Below are 24,855 nucleotides of genomic sequence, written 5' to 3' on the forward strand. Positions count from 1 at the left end.
AGCCATACATCGCTGGAAGGTAATTCGCATCGTTTGCAATTCTAAATTTACCTGGGGCCTTGCAGCAAAACGATACTGTGCCGAAATCCTTCTTTACAGCAAGAGTTCTGGCCGTCCCGGCTGTTTCTACTGTAGCAAACGCCGCCATTCGCCGGCCGGAAACACTGCGACTTCCGCTGTGCGCCTGCATAGAGGCTTTAGCGCCCAGCGCTCAAAGCTACAGCCATCGTGGTTGTGACGGGTTGGTTGCCATGATATGACTTAAGAGTGCTTTCTTTAATAAAAGTCAAGATAATTACCTCTAGGTAACTTCGTCCCAAACTTGCGAACATGATAAAGCAATATGCTAGTATGGCATAGTGCTGATAGTTAAGTTCTTCCAGCAGTCCCAAAAAGAATGACACTCGGTCATTGCAAAAATCGTCAATTTTGACGAATGCGAAAATTATTCGCTTGCAGACAGCGTAGCTTGTCAGAACATATTGCTTCGATTGTAGCGAATCCTTCATCATTCGATCCACTACAGTTGATTCCATCAAAAAGCTCCAGAAAGGGCAACCCTCGGCCAAATAAAAAATGGTAGTTTTTGACAAAATCTTAAGTTTTTGCTTCCATGCAGCTCAGTCCTGGGAACCAGATGCCGTGATCAAACCAAAACTTCCACTCGTATATCCACCATGGTTGATTCTCTCTTGACGCTCCAACTTTGGTGATCCCAGGCCAGGTCAAAAATCGTCAATTTCACCACGCTTGAAGTTTAACACGATCTCAGTTGGGTGGCAGGTATCTGAGAACGAGCATGTCTGCATGGTATGCTGACTGTGTAGTCGCACCCGCTCCGAGAGAATCGTGTGCCTGTATACGCTCGTTCCGCGCAGCTGCTATGTGTTGCGGCACAGCCTAAGGGCTCGGCTTCGGCTAGGTGTAGGTGACCGCATCAGGTAATGTTGTTTTATTGACGCAGCAATCACAGATGAGAAACGCTTTTGAAGTTGGTGTGGACTGCTAGCAAACGCAATAAGTTACAGATGCAGTATTCTTAGGAACGGAAAAAACACTACACCAATCTCCAGTTATATCTCTTTTCTACGGTACTAGCTGGGATGTCCGGCAGTGCTCTGGTAGTAATGACACGTTTACCGCAAAGTAACCGCACGACATGGTTGCATTTGTGTTTTTGATCGAAAATTGATCTGACTTGTGTTGGGGGTGCTCGCATTGAAACTTCTAGCTTAGAGCAAGTACGCTCAAGCAAAACTACCGGTCGCAAATCACTTGCTGAGGCAATTCAGCCAATACCATCTAAAAAGCACCACACCGCGAGACGTCCAGCTTCAAAGTAACTAGGAACAAACGTCAACACACAATCTGCAGAAGTTGTACACCACTCCCAGATTTCCCATTAGGAGTCTCTGACACGAAACAGGTCACCCATCCTACTGAATCGTTGCTTGATCCCCTGACCAGTCAGTGGGGTGACGTATGCCTCCTAGGTACAGCATTACGATCCGCTGCCCGGCTCAGGCCCTTCCGGCAGCGAAGGGATCGACGCTGAGTAGCCGAGGCTTCATACGACGAAATTTGCTTTTTTGCACGATGGTAGTGAGATGCTTGCCAATGCTGTGTTCGTCACTTGCTACCAGCGACGTTGTGACGTATGAAAGGCCACCAAAATCAGTCGCGAAGGAACCTGGAACCTCTTTTTGAAGTCATCACTGAACACTTCACTCCATTAGCACACCATTACATCGCTCTTTGGTTTTCACTCAATCCGTTTCCTCGCCACTGACAGATGTGGAGTCGATCAGCACGCGACAGCCGATATTCTTCGCTGTTCTGAAAAGTGTCAAATAGCGTCCAGTCGAGACCGTTGATGCTATGGAGTGAGTTTGCTCGCTTCGCACAACGGACGGTGAACGAACCCTGAACGTAATGTTACACGAACCTTGTTCTCATCACGCTGATTCAGTTGGGTTTCGGGTGTCTACAACCGGTGGTACTCGAGTTGTTGAGGTCAAATGACATATTCCCATTAAGAATGCTTGATCATGTTCCCTGTTCTGACTGGTGGCCTGGCGTGATGTTCAGAATGTGACACCTTTGATTATTTCCTGAATCTCATCGTTGACTTTGGATCAGAAATGAGCAAGAACATGACAAAAATGCATTTATTTACTGCATTTAACCGTATATTGCATGCTGCATCGCTATTGTGCAAATGTTGTTTTCCACCCGTATCATTTCATTAGGGTACTATGTCTCTTCATCTGGTGGATGCTGAAAACTTTTCAAAAAGGGCAGTAAGAGACTTCTGTTCTCCCGCCCCACTGTCGAGCAAGTTACGGCATTCTGTAAGTGCTTGAATGCCTAAACTGACCCGCACTGCAGATATATTGCACACTTCTATTTCACAGCTAGTGCTCGCAGGCGCGATTCTGCCGGCTGATATTTCGGCTCTTCATTCATCCCTCTAGAAACAGTGCAGTTGGCATGAAGTCATCACTCTCAGCTGCTGAATGTCACGCTGGCACGTGCAGGGAGCAGGACGCTGCGTCACGCGCACGCCGCTTGTTGGCGCATGGATCCTCTGCCGCGCTGGCGCCTGCGCTGCGCTCGGCCCGGCGTGCGAAGCACAGAACCCCGGGTCCGCCCTGCGCATTTTTGCGCACTACGCGTGTAGTTAGGCTATTAACTGTGGTGTGAGCGATGGCCATGCTAACGACAACGTTATTAGCATACGTTCCAAACTGAGGAAGCCCTGTGCGTCAGTTTTGTATGCAAGATGCGGCCCGTCCAGTACAAGTGCTTGGTTCATCGCTTCTGCTACGAAAACCTACAGAAAGAAAACAACAAAAAATGTGTATGCGTTAATGAGATAGCCTGCCGCGGGATTTCATATCATTCATGCGTCGATTCATGTAAGAAGGAACAACTTAGAACTGAAGCGCAGCCTGTAATAAATCCGACCGATGTGAATCTCGAGCTCCACCAATGACCTCCCACTCACCCCCCTGCGCTCCCACCCGACAACCTGTCGGGGCGTGACCCCGTGACCGGTCAGGCCCGACGCGGCGCCGGTCGGCAGCGGGCCGTCGCGGCCGGGCCGGACACGCTCGTTCCACGCTGCCGTCCACGCCGCTCATCGGCCGTGCAGCGCCGCGGGCAGTCCGACCGACGAGGCCCGGGGCGCGCGCCCCGGGCGCCGCCGGCGCCCCGTGGCAGGTTATTGGCGCGCCGCCGCCGCCCCGCGATGGCAGCAAATGGTCCATGAATTACAACGGCCGCGTCTCCGGCAAGCGCGCGCTGATTTAGAGTTCGACGGCGGCGGCGTCTCCGTGATAAATCACGGTTGAGCGGCGTTGGGGATGTCCGAAATTACTCGACAGACGTCGCGTAAAAACGGACGAGGGAGGAGCATGCCGAGCATGACGTGGGAACGCGGACTGGTGACAGACGGCGCGACCGCCGGGGTTGACCTCGGAGACACTGAGCCGAATGGATCCGGTGGATATGGAGATAAATGCGTGTTTCCTGGCCGCTGTGCGTGACAGCTTGTTGATTGATGTGGGTGATTTCACGCTGCTGCATTGAATTGTTTCGTAGCTTCACTAAATTGGGCCGGACCAAAAGCAGTTTCAGCTACATAAATATAGCAGAACCGACTTCAACATTTCATCTTTATTCAGGGTTTATCAGAAAGGTCTCGTTTTTGCCGCACAAATTCAAAATTACAAAGTAAAAATCACACAGCGCGTGACTACACGTATTTTGGAGGTGCGGCGAGCAAAATTGGAAACGCAGGGAGCCAGCGATTTCAGCTATCAGTGATATACACCAATACGCATAAACAAGTGGTGGAAAGGAAAAAGATGGGTGCTTTTTGGGTATATATAACTGTATGTGTTCATATATGTGCATATATATGCATATATATATATATATATATATATATATATATATATATATATATATATATATATATATAACTCACATATATGCAAAAAGGATAGATAGATAGATAGATAAATGTACAGACATATAGATACACATATATACATATATATATATATATATATATATATATATATATATATACACATATATATACATACATTTGTGTGCGTGTGCGTGTATCTCTCTACTTCTCCCTCCCTCTCTCTTCCTCCCTGAATGCAACTATCTGCCCACAGTTCCCATTTGCACGCAAATCGGAGGAGGAAGACATCAAGGATGAATAAAACCACTCAACATTCTGCATCCCGGTTTATCTCAGAACTTGGCTAGAGCGCACGCTCATTCCAGGAGCCGAACCAGCGGTACCCAGCAGTTTTATTCAACGCATCTATTTCAGCTCCCTGTAATCTACGCCTTTCTTCCAAGTCCGTTTGAAGCCGATCACTTTTAGGCCCTCTATGAAATGGCCAGATGTGAAGAAAGGTCTCCGCGCGAACAAATCAACAGTGGAATTAGCCAACCGGATGGAAGAAAGGTAGTTTTGCACGCGCTGCAGTTCTGTTGTTTAACTGGCCTAATGTGAGATGTTTAGTATATACATGATATTGCGCCGCTTTATTCTGTTCCATCTGACATCTTCTTGCCACTTCCCTTCCCCATACAGCAGAAATGCGTCAAAGTTTTGGCCTTGGTGTCAGTATGCGGTAGGCAAAAGCAATAGCATTACGTTCATTATGATAGTGACTTAGTTCATAGTGTTTGGATACGAATTTCGAATGTCACAGTAGTTCATCCATGCGAGCTCTGACAACGTCGAAAAGTTTTCTAAGTGATAAATTTCTGTCCATTTTAGGAAAATGAGATAGAGGTGTTTTAGGCCGGTCGATATTCACTGTAACTGTTATGTCGCATATTACAAGTGACGGAACATGCTAAGTCATATACAACTGGTCAGAAGAAGTACCTACTAGAATAATTATTAATGACATTCATATCTGAAATATTCATCAACTTGCAATATGTGGATATCAATTGATAAGAATTTGCGAAACGCTCAGAAAGGCTGGACTCCCAAAGGCCACTGAAATCCTGCTCTACTTTAATGGCAGAAATATTTGACCCAGCGGATGTGCTGCATCGCACGGAGTGCGGCAGCACCATCTTCCAGTCAACGCTTGCCTGCTGGTACCCTTATGCGACTATTACGTTGCCCCTTGGGAGGAATACTCCCCGGTTGTTACCCGCGCCCGCGCTGCGACGTACTGGATTTACACAAGGCCCATATAGCCGCTCGAACTGCTCCGAAGTATCGCAGCACAGGGAGCGGACGGTGACAAGAAGAGAGCTGCCGTGTGGAAGGAGATGTCACACGCAACCCTCCGCATATGTACATGGAAGAGATGTGTCGGTGGTCCCCGTTCACTGGAAATATCATTCACGGACACTGTATAGTCGGCGTTTTAAAGCGCGGATAAACGCGTTTAAAACGTGGAAGCTGGCAATAAGTACTAATTTGATCCGATTCTCCGCTAAAGTAAGAGACAATCACTATACGAGATGGTGTTGCAGTAAGGAATAAGAGGAGCAGCAATACAGTCATCTTGGAGGGAAAGCATTACCATTTAGCTGGTGCCCTTTCTCTAGCAGGAGTTCATCCCAATTCCCCTGGGACTTGGTTCGGTTCCGGGGCATGTGTTGCCCATTCAGTATCTCTGTGGGGCCAACAAATCTGTTTTCCAACTCAAATTGCAATCGATGGCTCTGTACTTACTGCCTAGACAGAATATATCCTTGTTGATGACCCTAAGCTCGCTGATGATGCCACAGGTTATGTCAAACCGCAAGATGTAAGTCATCGCTAAGCAAGATCTATACGCCTTTCTGCGCCTCACAAATATATAGCAATGGCGACCGTGGCAGATACCTCGTTACCAGGGCAACTACTGCCTTTCGCTTTCGATGGCAAGTCGCTCATTGATGGTGCTGACGCCATGTGAGCCGCTGACGATATGGGCCGGCCTTAGAACCGTGGGCTGTAAGGCCTCCCGCACGGCGCGTAAATCAGCCCGCTTGTCTGCGAATTGGCTTGAATAGTACGCATCCAAGTTGGATTAAATGATGATGACAATGTATGACAGTTTGAGGAGCTGTGCTAGCTGTTGCTCTGTCTAGTTGGTTGTCGTGCTCGCGCTTTTTCCCGTTAAGACTTCCGGCCGACTCCGCGTGACTGCGGATAAACGCCATACATCCAGTGTTACCTCGCCCTTACCCAGCTTTAGACCCACCCATGAGTAAAAGCCGAGCCAGTCTCTTCTGCACTCTGTGCTGCAATAAAGCAAGTGCTGATGCCCATATTTGGGCTGTACAGAACAGGCGCCACAGTGATGCGAAGAAGTGCATGCTGTTTGGAAAGTGTCGGTCCACTGTTGTAAATGTAACGAGCAACTTTTGGTAGCCAAATCACTCTCTAGTCCATCTGGAGTCTATTCACCAAAAGTTGTTAGTTTTCCAGAAGTCATCAGTGGTTTGTCGCCAGACGTAACAGATCCTGCTCATTCTGAGATGGGCACTCGATCGCATCTGGGATCATTATGTGTGAATTTTCTGAGGGTTGAAGAAAGACGGGCCTTGGGATTGGCCCCGGAGAGTTTGCGGGCGAATTCGTCTCCTGCGCCCGACAGCTCTTTGATCATGACTCTTGGGGCATACCACCTCTTTCATATTATTTGTCGCAGAAAGAGATACCCAGTCCTGCCTGCCGCACAAACCAAACCGACGCTCCCTGTCAGCTCATGACGAGCGGCAGACCCAAGCGGTGGCCAGCGCCCTGAGGCGTCCCGTTCGGAACACCGCCACGACCCCGGAACATCACCCTTTGCCCTCGGCCGCGTGCAGCTGCAGGCTGGCTTCTATCGGCACAGCCCGAGCGTTCAAAACTGTTCACGCAAGTTGGCTGGTGACGGCCGGCAGGCATGAGGGCTTCCGCCTCCGACTGAAGGTCGTGCTCGGTCACAGCCGACCCCCGTGCTGTGGGCATGGCTCCCACTTGCCGGGAAAGGAACTGCTGTGGGCGCTCCTCCGACTTCTCGGGAGGGGAAGTGCAGCGAGCATGACTCCCACTTGCCGGGAAAGGAAGTGCTGTGGGCGCTGCTCCGACTTCTCGGGAGGGGAAGTGCAGCGGGCATGACCCACTTGTCGGGAGGGAAAGTGCTGTGGGCGCTCTTCCGACTTCTCGGGAGGGGAGGTGCGGCGAGCATGACTCTCACTTGTCGGGATAGGAAGTGCTGCGACCATGGTTCTGACTTCTCGGGAGGGGAAGCGCTGGTCACGGATCATAGGTCACGTCACAACGACCTCACAAATTAAAGTCTTAAAATCAAAGTTGCTTCCGGAGCTCCTGTTTTTACATTCGTCCTCACACCTCTTGTGTCAGAAGCTCACAGCAGGTTCTTTTAAGCCCCATGTCATCATGTGGATAACAACATGATGTCACGTGAAAGAAACGCAAAAAAGGTGTCGCGTTTTAAAAAAAAATTGAATGGGACAGCAGCTTACTGATGAGTCGCACTGTATGTCATGTGAACTGCAACAGATCAATTCAAACAACAGGTCACAGCTGTTCCACGCACAAGGTAGTTGCATTTCCCCGTGTGCATCACATAACGAAGGCGCTATATGCACTGTCGAAATGAAATCCCAATAAGCCAGGCATCGCATTTCTCGTTTAGCCAGAAGATTTCAGCCTCTTGATTTAGGGTGCCTTCGAGGAACACATGCCAGTGGCGCATATGTAAGAACGATGAATGCATTTCCTAGGCAACGCAATTTCATTAATCTCCTATAATGCGCAGCAGTATAGGAGAACCCGTGAGCCCCACGCGATCGTGTTCACCAAACCGGCATGTCGAATAGTTTTAAGGGCCGGATCTGGTACGACACTGGGACCATAAGAGCAAATGAATGTGCGAGAAGTATGTAGTAGGTGTTCCGTCTGTCTCCCGGAATCATGACCTTTGACCATACCTGTAACGTCCTTACCCCTTGCCCTGATAGGAAGAGGGATCGATGCGACCATGTCCTGTAAGGTGTTTGAGGTTTAAGGAATCAGACAGGGAACACACCTTTATGCTTCGTGCTGTTACGAGGCATGACTGGTACATGTGAGCATTGCGCGCGTTTTGATACCAACACGTCCCTAGCATTTCTGGTTCCGGAGCATCGGTGGTTTTCGAGGAACAGTGCATGCTGATTTACGGTCTGCGCGGGCGGCGGGCGGCAACCGACGATGCCGCGGAACGTGCGCAGTGGGCCACCACTGTTATATTCACAAAGCCGTACATCATTAATATGCGGCTAAATGCATAAAACTGTTCGTCATTGCACTCGCCGTCATTAATAAAGCATTGATCGGTAATAAAACTGTTCACCAGCATTTATGTGCAACGAGACACATAAAACTGTTCGTCATTGCACTAAGAATTAAATACGGAACACGCTTGCTTTGGTTTCGTGTCGCTACGAGGTATTTCTAGTGCATATGAGCATACAAACCTACAACTGATCGTTTTCGGGACGATTTGTCCCCTGACAAGTCCTAGTGGGCTGAATTATTGACCCAGAAACATCTGCATGCACTATATATATTACCAAGCGCGAAATGTCTTTCAGGTCACCAATCCAATAGTGTTTTCCGTTAAGCTTTATTTTTCTTAGTTGGGAAACGGCAGTGGGTCGCGAGATCTCGTTCAGGCCGCCAATCAAATAATTTTATCCGCTAAGTTTTATATTTCTTAGCTAAGAGACGACAGGGAGCCGCATCACCTCTCCATCAGTCTGTGTGATGAAAGACGGCGGATCAGGACGAGGGTTAAAGGTAGTGTTCCACATTCGCATGTGATTTTGAAATGAAATAGCCATCTTTAAGATCATTCGGTGCAATTCACAGCCGTGCCATTTTTCAAGATATAAATCCATCTAGTTGCTGAGCTTTACGCTTGCGAAGATGTGTGGGTCTCTTCCAGGAGACTGTTTCAAGGTCACCCAACCATTCATTACGTTATAACAACGTCATTCAAATCCTGCCATTCCATTAGTCACTTGGCGATCAAGGCCAATAAAATATAATTGTCGAGTCGTTTAGTTCTAGTGTTTGTGAGCACGGTTTCCAGATACAACGGCCGTCGATTGGCTCTCAATCAATGCTGTGCAAGGCACGATAACGTAATCGAACAATGACGCACTCAGGAGCATATTTACTAAACAGAACTCTTGTGTTGTCTAGAGCAGTCTTTTCCCAATTAAAAGTTTGCCAATAGCATATAAGTGAGCTTAGTTCATCATCGCTGATGCTTGCTCCAATATCTTTAAATGTGCAGCGTTCGCTTAAATGGCGTGTTAGGTAACAATGAGAAATGTGGTATAGTCGTGCGTTCTGACTCATCGCTTGCCGACTAAATCAGTCGGTTAGGTTTATTGCTTCCCGAAAATCGGGGAATAGGAGTGTTGAACACCCTAGCCCCTGCTACTGGTGGGGAAGGGGTAGCAAGTTCGGCAGTTAATGTCCGGTACCAATATTTGTCCAGATTTGAGTGTCACGTGGTGTCTAAACATCTCAGTTAAGGGTCAGGAATATTTTTTGAAAATTTCGGGTACCCTTTCTACACAGCCCTTATTATCTAGGAGATCCACGATCTTCCTGTGCAGCTTTTGCCGGCGACCATCCACCACTCAATGGCGGGGTGCGCGCGCCAGCCTGCTGAGGAGTGGCTGTCGCAGCCGGCCGCCTGTGCCACGCCGGGACCCCATCACGCCGAGAAGGGCGACGACACGGAGTGCAGCGGGCAAGTTTTTCCCCGGCCGAACTTGGGCAGTGGTCGGGAACTCCATTACTTCCGGGCCACTGCATCGCTCACCAGCGGCCGATCTGGCCGGCGGCCATCGGCAGGCCCCTATCGGGCCAATGTTTTTCGCTCGCTCTGCCGGAACTGGAAATAGCGAAATGCCCGCTCGAAAATCCTGCGAACGGCCGGCGTTTAGACTGCACACAAACGCGCTAGTTAAGACTTCGGTAGTAGTTGGAGACCCTCGTCGGCCAGAGGGTCTTGTTGACTTTTGTCCAATTGGATTAAGCTTGGTAGCAGTCTTTTGGGTCACGTGGTAACAGAAGTTTGTGCAATATCGCATGCTTTGTGTCGACCAATTATATAAAACAGTATAGCCATTTACGGTGATGTTTTTACTAGGTCCACCCGTTACTTATGGGCCTGTGCCTATATCTAGCTGCTACTCATTTCTGATCAGTCGTACTACACGGTACCTACACGGTATCTGCATCATTTCAACTCTTTGACCCTTAACAAACTTAAGCTAACTTGGCATCCAAAGCTTACTAGTAAAGTCGAAAATTTCAAAAGGAGTATGAAGTGACGTATTTATACATACTAGAAGCAGCAGCAGTAATATTGAGCTGTACTGCGCCCAAAACATGCACCCGGTAGTTCGCAAACGTCTTGTCTATACCCGTACCCATACCGGCAATTTATTCGAAACATGTACGTAACTCAGTCTGCTAACCATTTCATTTGGATATCCATGCTCATGCCGAACCCGTGGAGTTGACCTTGATGAAAATGGGGGTCGTTCATGTGTCATTTTCCGGGCCTCAAGTGATCGGACCTTTATTCCATCCTGCCGCCATGGTTATTTTACGTCGCAATACGGCTTCGGGTGTTGACTTCATTATGGGGTATGTCAGCCGTTGTGCGGCAGTTTATGACCTTCTTGACCCTCCGGGGCTGTAGGCAGTGCTCGGCAGATGAATACCGACGCCGAGCGGCCGAGCGCGGCCGAGTGGCGATCCTGACATCGGAGACAGAGCGTCAGGAGTCACTCAGCTGATGAACGCTGGCCTCTTGTGATTACGTTCACGGACGCTACATGTGCCGCGCATACTGGTCCGCTGAATGACCCAGCCGGCGAGGCGGCCGCCGGCGAATCACTTGCGGCTCCGCGACTGATGCATACTAACAGGGTCGTGATGGCGCAAGCTCGGTTCGTCGCATCTCAATTACGCTGTTCGCATGAGCAGCGGCAATTCGTATCGAGGGCGCCACAACTGGCCTGGCGCAGAGACTCGAGGGCGCCACAAGTGGCCTGGCGCAGCGACTCGTGGGCGCCACAACTGGCCTGGCGTAGCGACTCATGCATCTCATCGAAGCGCTCTGAATGCGTGCGACGAACAGCCGTGATGTGTATTGTCGGCGCAGTTCTTAGTGAATTGTTCACGTCATCGCACGCATTTGTTGTGGGTGAGATGCCATGATGAGACTCAAACGTGTTGCTCCCAAGTTGGCGGCCGTTGACTGTAGCAAAATGAAATGAAGCCGTCTTTCTTAACCCAATGACTTTCTTCGGCATTGCCTCATGACGCTGACCTGCATGCCTTTTATGAACAGTCGTATGCTATTGGTCAGGCTTTGATTGTAACCTGGAAATGTTTTGACTAATATACAGCTAACGTAATGGTTACATGCGGCACTACTACGCATGAAGGTCTGACTTACGGTAAGGCATGTGACAGTGGTACTGTACCGCAGAGGCCAGCCAGGTGATGGAGCGACGGCCCTCTCATAGCGTGTGGCAGCGGTACCGTACCACAGTGCTTAACCAGGCGATGGAGTGACGGCCGCATTATCGTGTGTGGCAGTGGTACCGTACCGCGGCGCTTAGCCAGGTGATGGAGTGACGACCATCTTATTGCGTGTGGCAGTGGTACCGTACCGCAATGTTTAGCCAGGTGATGGAGTGACGGCCCTCTCATCGTGTGTGGCAGCGGTACCGTGCCGCAGTGTTTAGCCAGGTGATGGAGTGACGGCCCTCTCATCGTGTGTGGTAGCGGCACCGTACCGCAGTGTTTAGCCAGGTGATGGAGTGACGGCCTTCTCATCGCGTGTGGCAGCGGCACCGTGCCGCAGTGCTTAGCCAGGTGATGGAGTGACGACCTTCTCATCGCGTGTGGCAGCGGCACCGTACCGCAGTGCTTAGCCAGGTGATGGAGTGACGACCCTCTCACCGCGTGTGGCAGCGGCACCGTACCACAGTGCTTAGTCAGGTGATGGGAACACGGCCTTCTGGTCGCCTTGGCGACGCCGCGGGATTGCAGTCGCGCCACTCTGCCGACGGGATAATGCCAGCGACCCTAACTTTGTCAACGTAGATTACTCTGGGCGCTACGAGAGCCGTGCCTAAAACCTTATTATAGAACGTTAATCAGACGGGGGATGCCGGTCGATCAGGCCGTGTCATGGGACTGCCAGACCTGGAGCCGGTGACCGGTGTCTCGGCCCGAAGCTGGGCGATCGCGGCCGGGCTTGGGCCGCCGCATGGCTCCGGTCCGTCCTGCCCAGTCACAAGAGGCCCTCAGTGCCCATCTAATGTCGGCGCGCTGACCGCCACCGCCCGCGGCGCCTCCCCACCCCGCCGCGGCCAGATCAGCTGGGGGAGCATTCTATCTTCGGTGGGGCGAGCCATCCAGCCGGCGAGCAGAGGGGCGCCGCCGGCCAGGCTCATCCCGCCGGTGGCCGGCGCACAACGCGGCTGGGCGCCGATGCGTGATTGGATCGGTTCGGCGCACGGCCGGCGCGCCAGTCGGGCTGCCGGGTGTCGCTCGCCGGTGGCGGACCCGCCGCCGCCGCCGCCGCCGCCGAATTAATGACGCCACCGCCTCGGATCGTTAACTGCGGCACAGCGCCATTCACCGCCCGCCCCCGGCGCGAATTGTCTGTTTTTGCCGGCTGGCTTATGCTAAAACCCGCCGAATCATTCCCCACCGCCGCCTTTTCCACCAGGGTATTTTGTTGAACAGTTTGGTTGAGAAATGGTGGGGGTCGCGTTTGATATCATCAGTCAGCCGTCACCACACGATGCACGAACCAAGTTTTTCATCAGGAGCCGACCTCAGCGGCAACCCTGGGTCAGCCTCATGCACGACCGCAATATGTGTCCGTCAGAAAACCATGCAGACTGGCTGGAGGTGTAGTCACGAATAGCCCTAGACGTCGGATAAACTCACAGTACAACTGATGGCACGTAATCAAGAAACGAGAACCTTGGGACAGATAAAGCCCGTGGAGCGGTCATGTTCCTTGAAGGTGGCAAGGTTCTCCAGGGTCTCATGGAGACCGCCACACGACTAGAGGTCCGTAAAACCCACGGATTCAGCCGATGCACAGAACGATGAGAACGACCTCAGTGAGTCGGTGTCTCCAAAACGACCCAAGAGCTCCAGATGGAGAGCAGACGATTATTGTGATGATCAGCCAACCACTAAGAAAGAACGGAGAGAACAGACGGTCGCCGTCGCTCAGTGACATGTACACACCTCCGGGAGAAGAACGGGTATCAGTGGACCATGATTATTTTTTTGCTTAATTGTCTTGAGGTAGCCAAACAAACCGTGGCATGTTGTTCAAAAAGCCCTTTCGCCGGTGCGAAGCCATGAGTCGGGCAAAAGGCTTTACAAATCGGACAGATTGATATGAACGTTTGATCGCTGGTCCAGTCTGTATAGCTCGAACGCTTCATTCTCAATTGAATTCCATGAATCCGTCAAGTGCCACACTTCTGCTATCAAAGTCCTCCGAGACAGCTCGAGATGAATGGCGAAACGTCCCATGAATCAAGTTCGCACTTGCAAGTGTCTACCTTTTGGACGCGAAGGAGTCCAAGTTTCAAGAAACGATTGGTCACATGGTCAGCTTAAGTCTTGTCGCTAAGGAATGTTCTTGGGACCACTGACCAGAACGAAGTGCAAAACGGAGATTTCCCTAAGTATAAGTTTAAGTATATAAGCATTTCTCTAAGCTCTCGGATTAACTCTTTTGACTAATACAAAAGCCCAATTCTGGAGCTTATCTATTACCTTCTGGTGTTTGTCCACTTTCTGTTACCAAGTGCCGCGCAAGTTGTCCTGTAGCCGTACGCTTGGTGATTGTAGCGAATATTATATGCCAGGTTCCATACTTTGACATCTGCGCTTTTTTCATACCTACATACATGCCTATGGATGAGACTGAGGACGAAAGACGGTTATGTTGCACGTCGCAGAGACTTTTGAAGCAGGCAAAAGCTGTCTCTAACGACATTTAGGGATCAGTCTACAAACATTGTAACCAACTTAATCGCTTTACCCCGACTTAAACCTAGCCCTGATTCGCAATTTTTAACTTAGCCGTCGCCCCTGGTGTTTCCAAAGTAATTGAGAGCAAGCTTAGCGGAAAACTCTGGTGACCCCATCATTTCAGGCCAGAGTGCGGACTTTCTGGAAAATCACACTTCTTGGGCTTTAAAACATCACACCCACAATGCTATGCCTGGATATTAACTCTCGCGACGCTGGGTTGAACGTGGTTCCCAAATATTTGTCTGACCAGACAGTCCATTCCACCGGATCATCTGTACATGTCCGTTGATCATAACAGCTTATTCTTCAACTGTTCGGAGAAAGTGGTCGAGAATTCCGGTAAGAGTGGCCCGTTCACAACAATGTGGTCTGCAGCATTCGGCTCATGAGTTTCTCTTTGGACTCACATAAAATGGCCGCGATGGTCACGAAATGTACGTTCATTGACTTTCCGCTGCCACAGGGCTACTCTCGCCAGCCATGTAAGGACATGCGCCTAACAAGAACGACACTTTTACGTGTTGTCTACACCAGCACGTCTCGTCGGGCCACGGGACTGCCCCAGGCGGTGTGCCCGCATTTGATGGCTGATCGAATATGCAAACGGGTCATACGGGCCGGCCAAGTCTCATAAAGCTAAACTACAGCCCACGTCATTCCTGACCAGTGAATGGGACGAGTCGGTGAAGCATAGCAGGTTCCGGCTCCGGCACATGCCCGATCCGATTAAAGACAAAGTAAGTTGAATTCCACGATGCACGGCTCACCCGCCGGTGCCTTGCGGATGTGCGTTTAGCTAACAGGTCACTAGGGGGCCATTTCCGTGGACTGGTGCTGCCAGCGAGTGGCCTAATGCCAAGACGTCCCATGAGCCTTGGCCTTCCCGCTGCAGAAGGTCTTTGCTGACGGATGACTGACGCAGGCATCCGCCCCACGCGCGGAGGGCTGCCCGAAGAAGCGGAGTCTCAGCGACCGGACTGGGCCGACTGGGCAGCAGCACCTGACCTGCTTAATAGCAGAGGTCGGTCTACTCGGCAGCCGGGCTTGTCGACTCTCGACAGCACGACCTGTGGACTCGGCAGCAGGACTTGTGGACCCGACAGCAAGACTTGTGGACTCGACAACAGAACTTACCGATGAGTTGTGGGCACGAGAGCAGGGTAAGGTCACCTTGCTGTCGTATTGACCTGGGCCACTGTTTGTTCCAGGCCAGCCGGAGGTGCCACAGGACGGCAGACTGCAAAACAATGAAGAGAAGAAGCTGATGGACTTCATCGTGCGAGGCTACGACCCGGACGTGCGGCCACTGCTGAACGCCTCGCACTCCATCAGCATCCAGCTGGGCATCACGCTCACGCAGATCTTCGACATGGTCGGTTGGCGGCGGCGGTGCGCGGTCTGTCACCCTGCCGTCTGCTGTGTTTGCTTCGGCACAGGTCGAAGCGAGCCGTTCGCGTCATGCCCGGGGCTCGGCTCATTATACGAGTGGCATTTGCAAGGGGTTTCAACGGTTACAAATATTCGGCATGTCATTCGGTATTCATTCGGTATTCATTCATTCGGCATCCGGCATGTCATTTAAAAGCTATAGTACATGTTGTGAATACAAAGGCGTCTATTGATTCACTTATGCGGCCGCAATATGCGCGCAGGCTGTCCCACTAGGGCTCAGTGAGAAAGCTCATGCTTGAACCTAGTGTGTTGGCCCACTTCTATTAACCCAACTGTTCCTCACCGTGCATATCCCATGACGGCTCACTTCCCCCTGGCATAGTTCAGCTCATCGCGGATGTAGATATCGCTGTGTGTAGACACACCTAGTTATGCGCCGCCTTATACTAGATACGGGACAACAAGCAAGCGAAGGCGTCGCATGGAACTTGACTGTTTACCGGAGCCTATGAGTAATATTAGCATAATCAGGCTGTTATAGGACGTCAAATATGATAATTTAAAGCGGCCGAAATCTCTCCATCCCATCCTATTCTTGTACAAAATGAAAGCCCGTCGATATGGAGTCTTTTAACACATGGAACAACATACACGTGTAGTGAATGTGCTTGCGTATGGTATGTAAGGTGAAGAAGGCTCAAACTAAATCAACTAGTCCTATAAATATAAAATGCTTCATCGGTTCTTTTCACGCTTGCTTGGTGACGGACCAAAGATCTTCTGCGAGATTTTTCTGGAAAACTGTAAAGCTACTAAGCGTTTTGCCCTAAAGCCTTCAAAAACCTGTTTACAACATTTTTACCATTTCCGTCACAATTTAAAGACCCTACCTAAAGACCATACCCTAGATCATGAGCAGAGACCTCTTTGCGGACGTCATTTTGGATGATTTTATGTTCAGTTGCCCGTCAAGGTATGTCCGTCGAAGAATAGACCACCCTCTGTGCATCGTGATACTACGTAATTATACCATTCCACGAGATCCAAATGTTAAGTCATCTAGGTATACATTACGTAAAACGCGCCACCGCAAGAAATCTCGACTGGAATTTTGTTGTGTCCTTCGGGCCTGCTTCATACAGCTTTGCGCAAGCAATGCAATGCCGTCTTCTGCTTGGATCCACCTTGTTCAGTTTTGGGATAGCCCCTTCGGGGTCCTGCTCTTCCTGCGAAAGTGTGAAAAACGCCCATCCAACACTACATAACGTTTTGATGTCTTGTTTGAACATAGCAGGTAACATTTCGTTCGAGCTGGTAGAGGTTCAATTCTTTTTTAGGACAAACCGGTCATTTCCTGTCACATTTCAATTGGCAAATTTCGGTGTTTTATGGGGAATTTGTGTTCGGTCAGATCCGGGACTTCCCCATTATGTACGAACTACCGTGCAGTTGATGGCCGAACCGCAAGGATGCTTGCGTGTCACGAGATGAAAATCCACCCGACGTACCTCAGATTCGACCCACTGAACACCGTGGGATGCGATGAGACGAGGGGTCTATGGGGATGGGGTTTAAGTTGCAGCGAATGCTCAAACAGCGGATGAAAGGGACTTGGAAAAGTCGCGCATGATGTCAAGAAAGGCCGTACGACCAATGACGCGCAAGCTCCATAAAAAAGTGCTTCCCTCCGGTATATATGTCCCCGTTGTGGCGAACCATTGATGTTACAATGTTAAACTAGGTGGCCAACAGATGTCAACGGTGGTTTCATGTAAATGCCTCCAAATGAATTGAAGCTACAGCTATCCAAATCAGGTATCATGTCCTAGCACTCACTTGTTAGTTACTATAAATTGACGTGATCGAAGCCATACTTGGATATCAGACTAGACAGCCTTGTTGTACTGAACCCGATGGCAAAAATAGACGTACGAATTAGGGAAAACTGAGACGCACTAAGAGTTAAATAAGGGGTGGACGGAATGCCTCAGCTTAAAATTTATTGCGCACGAACATGATGTTTGCATCGGTGATAAATTACGCGGCAATGTTTATAAAAGGCCTCCCTGCAATACAGCTTCTCGAGATATCACTGCCTGGGAGGATAATTGCTACTGTCTGGCTCATCTGGTATCCGGCCAGATAGTAAGATCCATTACCCAGCGCATTACCACTTCGCGCACTACCCAAACGCATTTAAGGCTTTTTCCCGAATGCAGCCTAGATGCTAAAGTGATGGAGCCGGCCTTAACTGTTTGTTAAGTCAATACATGGAATGTTTTGCGTCTCATGCTCATTTTTGTTATACGGATATATTTCTCTCTGCTGCTGCCTTTCAACGCTGCAATTTATCCGCGAAGTTTGGCTACAGCTGCTCGTGGCACACACGCGGCGTGCCCTTCGCGCTGCATTATTCATGTGGTGAGGTCAAGTGCAGTGAACTGAGCAGAACCACCCATTACACGAATGACAATTGTGCCGTTGTGCTGCACTTATCACGGTTGAAAGGCCGATTGTAGGAAGCCCAATTTTCTTCTCGAATTTCCACGAAAACCACGCAACGTTTCGTTTAGAAAGTATGCCGCCTGTGTGTCCGTGCATCAACATCAGAGATCATTCCGTATGGGATGCCGCCGCCGCAGCTGATTTGCAGTCAGGGAGTACGGTAGCACGCCGACACACGGCCATGGCCATCCTGCCGAGCAGCGCGCTGCCGTCTGGTCCGATGCCGTGCGCGGGCAATGCCTGCATACTCGGGGTTAGGACCGGCCGGCAGAGCGACAGTTGGTGGCTGGAGCGCACTCGATCCTCCGCCACGCTTGAGCAACGCTAGATAACGGAATCTTGAGGAGCAGCGCCTGTATTTCCAGCCGAGAGCAGTGAACTTTATTTCACCTACGGCTCAGTCATAAAACAGGTCCAAACTTGCTCTCATGTCGACGTCAGCTTCATCGGCAGCATTATGTCTACGCTTCCGATATATATATATATATATATATATATATATATATATATATATGTATATGTATATATATATATGTATATATACATGTATATATACATATATATATATATATATATATATATATATATATATATATATATATATATATATACATATAAGACGATTACGATAGACAGCTGCCCGAACCGAGTGAGTCAATTAATGACGTGGACGTAGAGAGAATGGCTACGCCAGTATGACGGCCATGGCAGGCGTCTAGGATATTATCTGGGATGAGCGTGACGAACCAATTTCCTGAATGGCGGAATAGGATGCACAAATCTTTTTCTTTTGCTGCCCCCAGCATCCTGCCGCCCGGACCTCGTTATCTCTGTTAACAGCTACATCAACCACCTACGGTGAGCGGCGGGGCCCCAGGCAGTCTGTTACTTCAAACAGTCTGTCTCTCTTGAGATTAAGGCATTCGGTGAACGGACATGCTGCTTTCGACAACTGGAGCTATGATGATGACATAATAACCTTAAATGCACCAAGATGTGCTGTTTAGAAGAAGATATCAAGCAATTACTGAAACATACTAAGGAAATATTCAACACTTCTAGCAGTGCTCAGAGCCACCAGTGGTCAAGGTAAGGCGAAAACTGAGTTTCACAAAACTATGGCACGTGGCTGAAGGCGGATGTTCCAACTATCTGCAGACTGGACGAATAGAAAGAATCCAAATTAATTAATAATTTAAGCTGCCACCTTGTAACACCTAATGCACTGTGCTATGTGAAGGGGTGCCCAAATCACAGGCGTCGAAGTCGAGAGGTCTCGGTGAGTTGTACGGAGTATAAGTTAAGAACTTACCGAAATATCTCAGAGTTCTATGAAATTATTTGTCAAGCAGTTCTCAAAGTATCCTGCCTTAAAAGCGTTGCGCAAATCGTGTTTCATGATGTCTTCTTTGTGGTTAACCTCAGACAAAGTCGGTAAATGAATTGTTTTAATGATATTTATAAGATGTCACGGCTTACTCACCTGATATCTTGTCGTCTGAGGTTAAAAATGCTGTCTTTATTTGATAATATGGAAGCAAATTTGTGCCTTTAACACCGACCTTGGGGCGGCGAGTGGCATGCGATGGTGGTTTCTAGGACGTTTTGTCCATGACGTTGCAAGACAAAGTGTAAAAGTTACGGAACATTGTCATTCGGGATTCGTGTAGTTTTGAATCGGATTTTTGTTCGTTCTAGCAAAGAGCAATTGTGAATCCTTTTGTGGTCACAAATGCGAGTATATACTAGAATAGACCGTGTAGTAAAATCAAAAGCGTCATTATTCTATTTCAAAAGTGCATCGATGTGAATGGCTTGCTACGCATCACTATGGAGCAAATAAACCAAGACTGGAAAATATCGTCTATGCACCCCACTTACATTTCCCACGACACATTGTCGATTGTTGCTGGTCTTTAGCCACAGGAAAATTGTAACAAAACAGTTACTTATGCACGTTGACATTAAACGCCGAATAAGACAATATTAAAAAGCCTATCACAACGCTCCCTACGCATAAAAACTTCCACAAAACTATACGGTGCGCATATCTATAAGTGCCTACAATGGCCGAACCTCTAGCCCATAATTTTTATAATTACTCTGTTGATACATATTGAATTATTTTGCATTTTAGGGAGAGAAAAAGCACATGACAATAACGGATGTGATCAATATGTTCCTCTCTATGAAACCTTTTAATACGAATGGGAAGCCTAATATTTTTGAAAGGGTATTGAACACTGCGTTTCGTCGCTCCCACATGAAGCCATATATCGGAGCCAGGAGCGTAACAGGTTTTGCATTATGCGTTTTTCCGCGTAAACTTTCTTCCCAAGCCCAATTTCTTGGATATTGCAAACTATCTCCAGCTTAACAAGCCAAAGTCTTAACTGCTGTTTGGACTAAAGTGAATCTTTAACTAGGACCACTGGTGCACATTTCTCGAAAGCCACATAAACAGCCTGATCGCACGGCGGAATTCACCTCTTTGCACAGCCCGTGATATATAAACGGGGGTTTTGCGTTGACTTACTTTAAGTGCTTTATCTGTTTAAGACTTTTGAAGAAGCGACATGCTCCTGCATCGAGAAAAGGAAGAAAATGTTGGAAGAGAAAGAATGAGTTGGCTCGACTCTCCTCTCATAGCTGAGCATAGAATAAACGCGGCTGACGTGGGAGCCGCACATGAAGGAGCGGCTGAGCTAATGAGCACCTAAGTCAAGCCTTATGATGGCCGTTTGGCAACTATTATCAAGGGCATTTTTAAGAAGCCTGAGCAGGACGGCTTAAACTAAGATTTATTCAGCGTTAGTGAGCGAGTGAGTAAAGCAAGCAAAAGAACGCAGTCCTTCAGGCGAGGCTACGTGTGAGTCTGCTTTGTTTGCTGCGATCGTGACAGCGTGCCGTTTCTAGCAATAGGTCAACAGCGCGGTTCGGGAATTGTGCACTGCTTAGGCTATGTAAGAACCAGAAAAGCTTGCACAAGAGTGATTTACCACGACAAGAGTGTTTGCCACCTTAAAATTCCAAAAAAGTCATCGGTGCTAAGAACACCGATTCATACACCAAACGCACGTGCCATTTTGTGCGGGGATGTAATCTGTACGGTAGTCTGCGGTGTGCAAGACGAAAGGTGTGGGTTAAAACCGAAAAGCGATGTGGTATTCTACTTGCATCCATAAGGTGGCAAATAAACATCGAGCAGTTCTGTAGGTTCTCGGGTATGTTGGTCATCGCATGATCTCGCAAGCATTTTTGGGAAGCATTTATCCCGGTAGTACGTCCTGACCTATCTCGACAGTAGGTCCTGGCCCATTCCGACATACATCCTGACCCATCCCGGCAGTAGGTCCTGGCCCAACCCGACAGTACGTCCTGCCCCATCCCGGCAGAAGGCCTTGGCCCAACCCGACAGTACGTCCTGACCCATCCCGGCAGTGGGTCCTGGCCCAACCCTACAGTACGTCCTAACCCATCCCGGCAGTAGGTCCTGGCCAACCCGACAGTACGTCCTGACCCATCCTGACAGTAGGTCCTGACTCACCCCGGCAGTAGGTCCTGGTCCAACCCGGCAGTAAGCCCAGGCCCGCCGGGCAGTAGGTCCAGGCCCAACCGGCAAAAGGTTTAGGCCCACCCAGAGGCAGGTACAAGCCCACCCGACAGTAGGTCGTACCTCACTTCGGCAAGAAGTTAATTCATGATTTTTATCAACATGATCCTCCGTTGAAGGTTGATGATGATCAGTTACTTGATCCTATTATCCAAGAGATGATGATGATAGACCGAAATACATTAGCCACGTCTCCATATAATGATCAAAGATCTGAACGGAAATGTTCACATTGTTTGACATTCGTCAGTGAGCAAAATAGGGTGAAGTAGAGCACCATGACACTTCCTTTTTATTTTTGCCGGACATCGCGAGAAACGAGGAATTTCTGCCAGAGAAAAGTTATTCGCTTCAGTACACGATGCATGTCCCTCGTGTATTGTAAAAATACATGTTTTACAATTACGATTATCAACATAGCATTCCACAAGAGAAATACTTAATTGCTGTTTTAGTAGTTCCGGAATGTTGTGTTCAGTCCCTGTGTCTCAATAAATCATCATGAGTTCTTCTGACCTCCATGAAGCCAAAATAGAATATCTGTTGACGTCCGCATGATTAATAAATCAGAAATGAGCTGCTCAAAACATTTTTGTTATACGGAAGGCTGCCCAGTAATAAAGAGGCTTCTTTTGACCATGATCTAACGCTCATGGCAGATCTCAGGCCAATGGAATGAGTTGGGTTCCTAATTTCAGTCATGTTATTGTCCGAGAAACCAGGTCAACGTTGTGTGCGTACCTATGCCTCTCGAGACGGACTCAAGCCTCTCCAGCTGAAACGATATCGCTGTCTGGATTGTCTGGTCTTCGTGACGGTGTGTCACCCTCTTTGCCAAACCATCGGCAAGGGTGCTGACTTATCTGGACTTGTCATCGTCCAGAAGCATCATTCCAGTGCTCAGCTCCGAGCACACATCACCTGCTCGGACGCTGTCCATCAGCTGCACTGGACTGAAACGGAGCCTGGCTACATGGCAATGCCGGCCAGCTTGTGCCGTGTCTGTATTTTCTCGAACCATCGAATGATTATCTGTTGTCAGAGTCAAGAAGTTTGCTATGAATGTCTCGAACTTTCGTTCTTTTAAAACCGACGCAACGCATACCGAAGCTCAAGAAACGGTGATTTTTTTCTCAAAAAGTCTTGCGATTTTGGCGTCTTCGCCTAGCGACAAAAAAGGGAGAAAGTGTCAAGGGGAATGGCAGGTGCGCTCTACGATCGTGAACTCGCTGCAGCAGATTTCTTACTGCTTGTGTGATAGCTAAAGTAGCGATGAGCTTGCTCGTGCTAGTCTTTCCCGTGAGTCAGAAAAAGATAAACAGTGTCAGTTACTAGCTTCTATTGTTCAGTATCTCACGCTAACTAACACTCACATCGCAACGTCAACGGGCACAAGCAACAGCAGACTCGCGCCTTCGAGTCTAGTGAGCGTATGAGAGCACATGTTCATAAACGGTGCGCCTTGTACACTGCGCCAACACAATGGGGCATAATCTCATGTTACGGAAATGATGTGATAATGAACAAATCAGAAGTGAGTAGACACCGTATAATGGTCGGCTAAACCAATCACAGAGCGTGAGATTGCCTTGCGACCCCTGAATTATATCATGTAACGGAAGGCTGGTGAGGCGCTAATGGCGACTTTGTAAAGGAAGTAGCAAATCATATTACGGATGGCATTTATAGTTTGTGTTCCAATGAAACAGATGGCAGGTGGTGGGTGGGCTCTTTTCCCAGGAGGGTTGGGCGTTCTAATTTTGTTTGTTTTTGTCCTACAGGCTTTTTAAACATCCTAGGGGACTTAGGTTGCAGGACGCCTGATTTTTTTTTTGTAGATTTCTGGAAAACTGCATTGCCGTGAAATCTAGCGCTGTTACACTCGCCAGATCTTGTGCCAAGTCTAGTGGGATGCGTGCGGTGTAATTGTTCGGTGTTTGCGGCTCCCTCTAGATTCGCGAGAGTTGTGCAAGTCAGCACGTGCAGTTGAGCAAGCGATATTTTGCACTTCACATAAGTGTCACAAATGTTTAAGCAGCGACATTTGCATCAGGAATACACATTCAGTTATGTGCTATATCGTAGTTGATTGGCTGAAATTTATGCGGGTGTGTGATCCCGCCCTGAGTAGTTGAAGCGGGCACAGATGTCGAGCGTGGTCCTGCCAAGGAACAGTGAATTGTGCAGCCGCACGCCCCACGACCTTGACGGACACGTGGGGCGTGCTTGGCAATGGTCCTTTTTCTGTAAACTTGAAGGCCATTGAAGCCACCGTATCAGGTGGTAGGTGTGATTACCACCAGTTAACTTGTGTGTTCATACCAGCTTTGAAATGTGCGCACCTCTAAATTTACTATTCGCACGTGTCCAGGCGGTTGATCTTTTTGCTGTGATCGCTTCGGTTCTTTACGCTTTCCTGGTGATGTGAGATGTATGGGTCCGATACCCTCCTCTTGATATCATACAAAGGAACCACACCCCAGGGGCGGTCTGTATCAGGACGCGCCTGGGGTTACGACCCCAGTCACCCGAGGCGTCCGACCCTCGTTCAGCTGGCGGTTATTTCGGGAGCCAGCAGCACCGACGGCTGCCTTTGCCTGCCACGAACGTGCACGAGAGGGGGACTTAAAAATCCAGCTCTGGACACTGTTGGACATCTCCCTGCCGTACCTCGCCTATATAACGTAGCAGGTAGATGTCATGTAACATGATGATGTAGATGTAAGGTTTTAGATGTCATGCAGGTGTAGATGTAGCAGGTCTGCAGCAGATTTCTCACTGCTGGCGTGATAGACAGACTTGTGAAGACTGCTGCTGCATGTCTTTGTCGTCTGTCAGAGACATATAAATATTGTAAGTCAACAGCTTCTATTTTCTGGTAACTTCCACTCACCAGCACTCACACCACCGTGACCACGTACAGAGCGAAAAATGGTCTTGTTTGCTTGAGCCCGAGAGCGAATGAGCATACATGGTCATCAACGGAGCGCCTTATACACTATATGCATCCGAAACGATTCATGGTCACAAACTCCAGAAAGATGTGATAATTAACTAATGAGGAGCAAGTACGACATAGTACGATGGTCGGCCAAGCCAACTACAAAGCAGGACGTGGCCTCGCGATGCGGGAAGTGTATGAAGCAAACGACGGCTGGTGAGGCCCTGGAGGCGACTTTTTAAAGGAAGTATCGAATCGCCTTACGGAAGA

The 24,855-nt window shown here is 49.0% G+C and overlaps 1 protein-coding gene across 1 annotated transcript in view; it reads left to right on the top strand.

The window, feature by feature from the left end:
- Positions 1–24,855, top strand: part of LOC119100412 (uncharacterized) — a 61,806-nt gene that overhangs the window by 27,438 nt on the left and 9,513 nt on the right. Inside the window, exon 2 of the mRNA XM_037223510.1 lies at positions 15,343–15,510. Coding sequence (XP_037079405.1) covers positions 15,343–15,510 — 168 coding nt within the window. The remainder of the gene's footprint in view (positions 1–15,342; positions 15,511–24,855) is intronic.

This window comes from Pollicipes pollicipes, unplaced genomic scaffold, assembly GCF_011947565.3.
Source record: "Pollicipes pollicipes isolate AB1234 unplaced genomic scaffold, Ppol_2.1 Scaffold_4881;HRSCAF=5763_pilon_pilon_pilon, whole genome shotgun sequence".
In the NCBI taxonomy this organism is placed as follows: domain Eukaryota; kingdom Metazoa; phylum Arthropoda; class Thecostraca; order Pollicipedomorpha; family Pollicipedidae; genus Pollicipes; species Pollicipes pollicipes.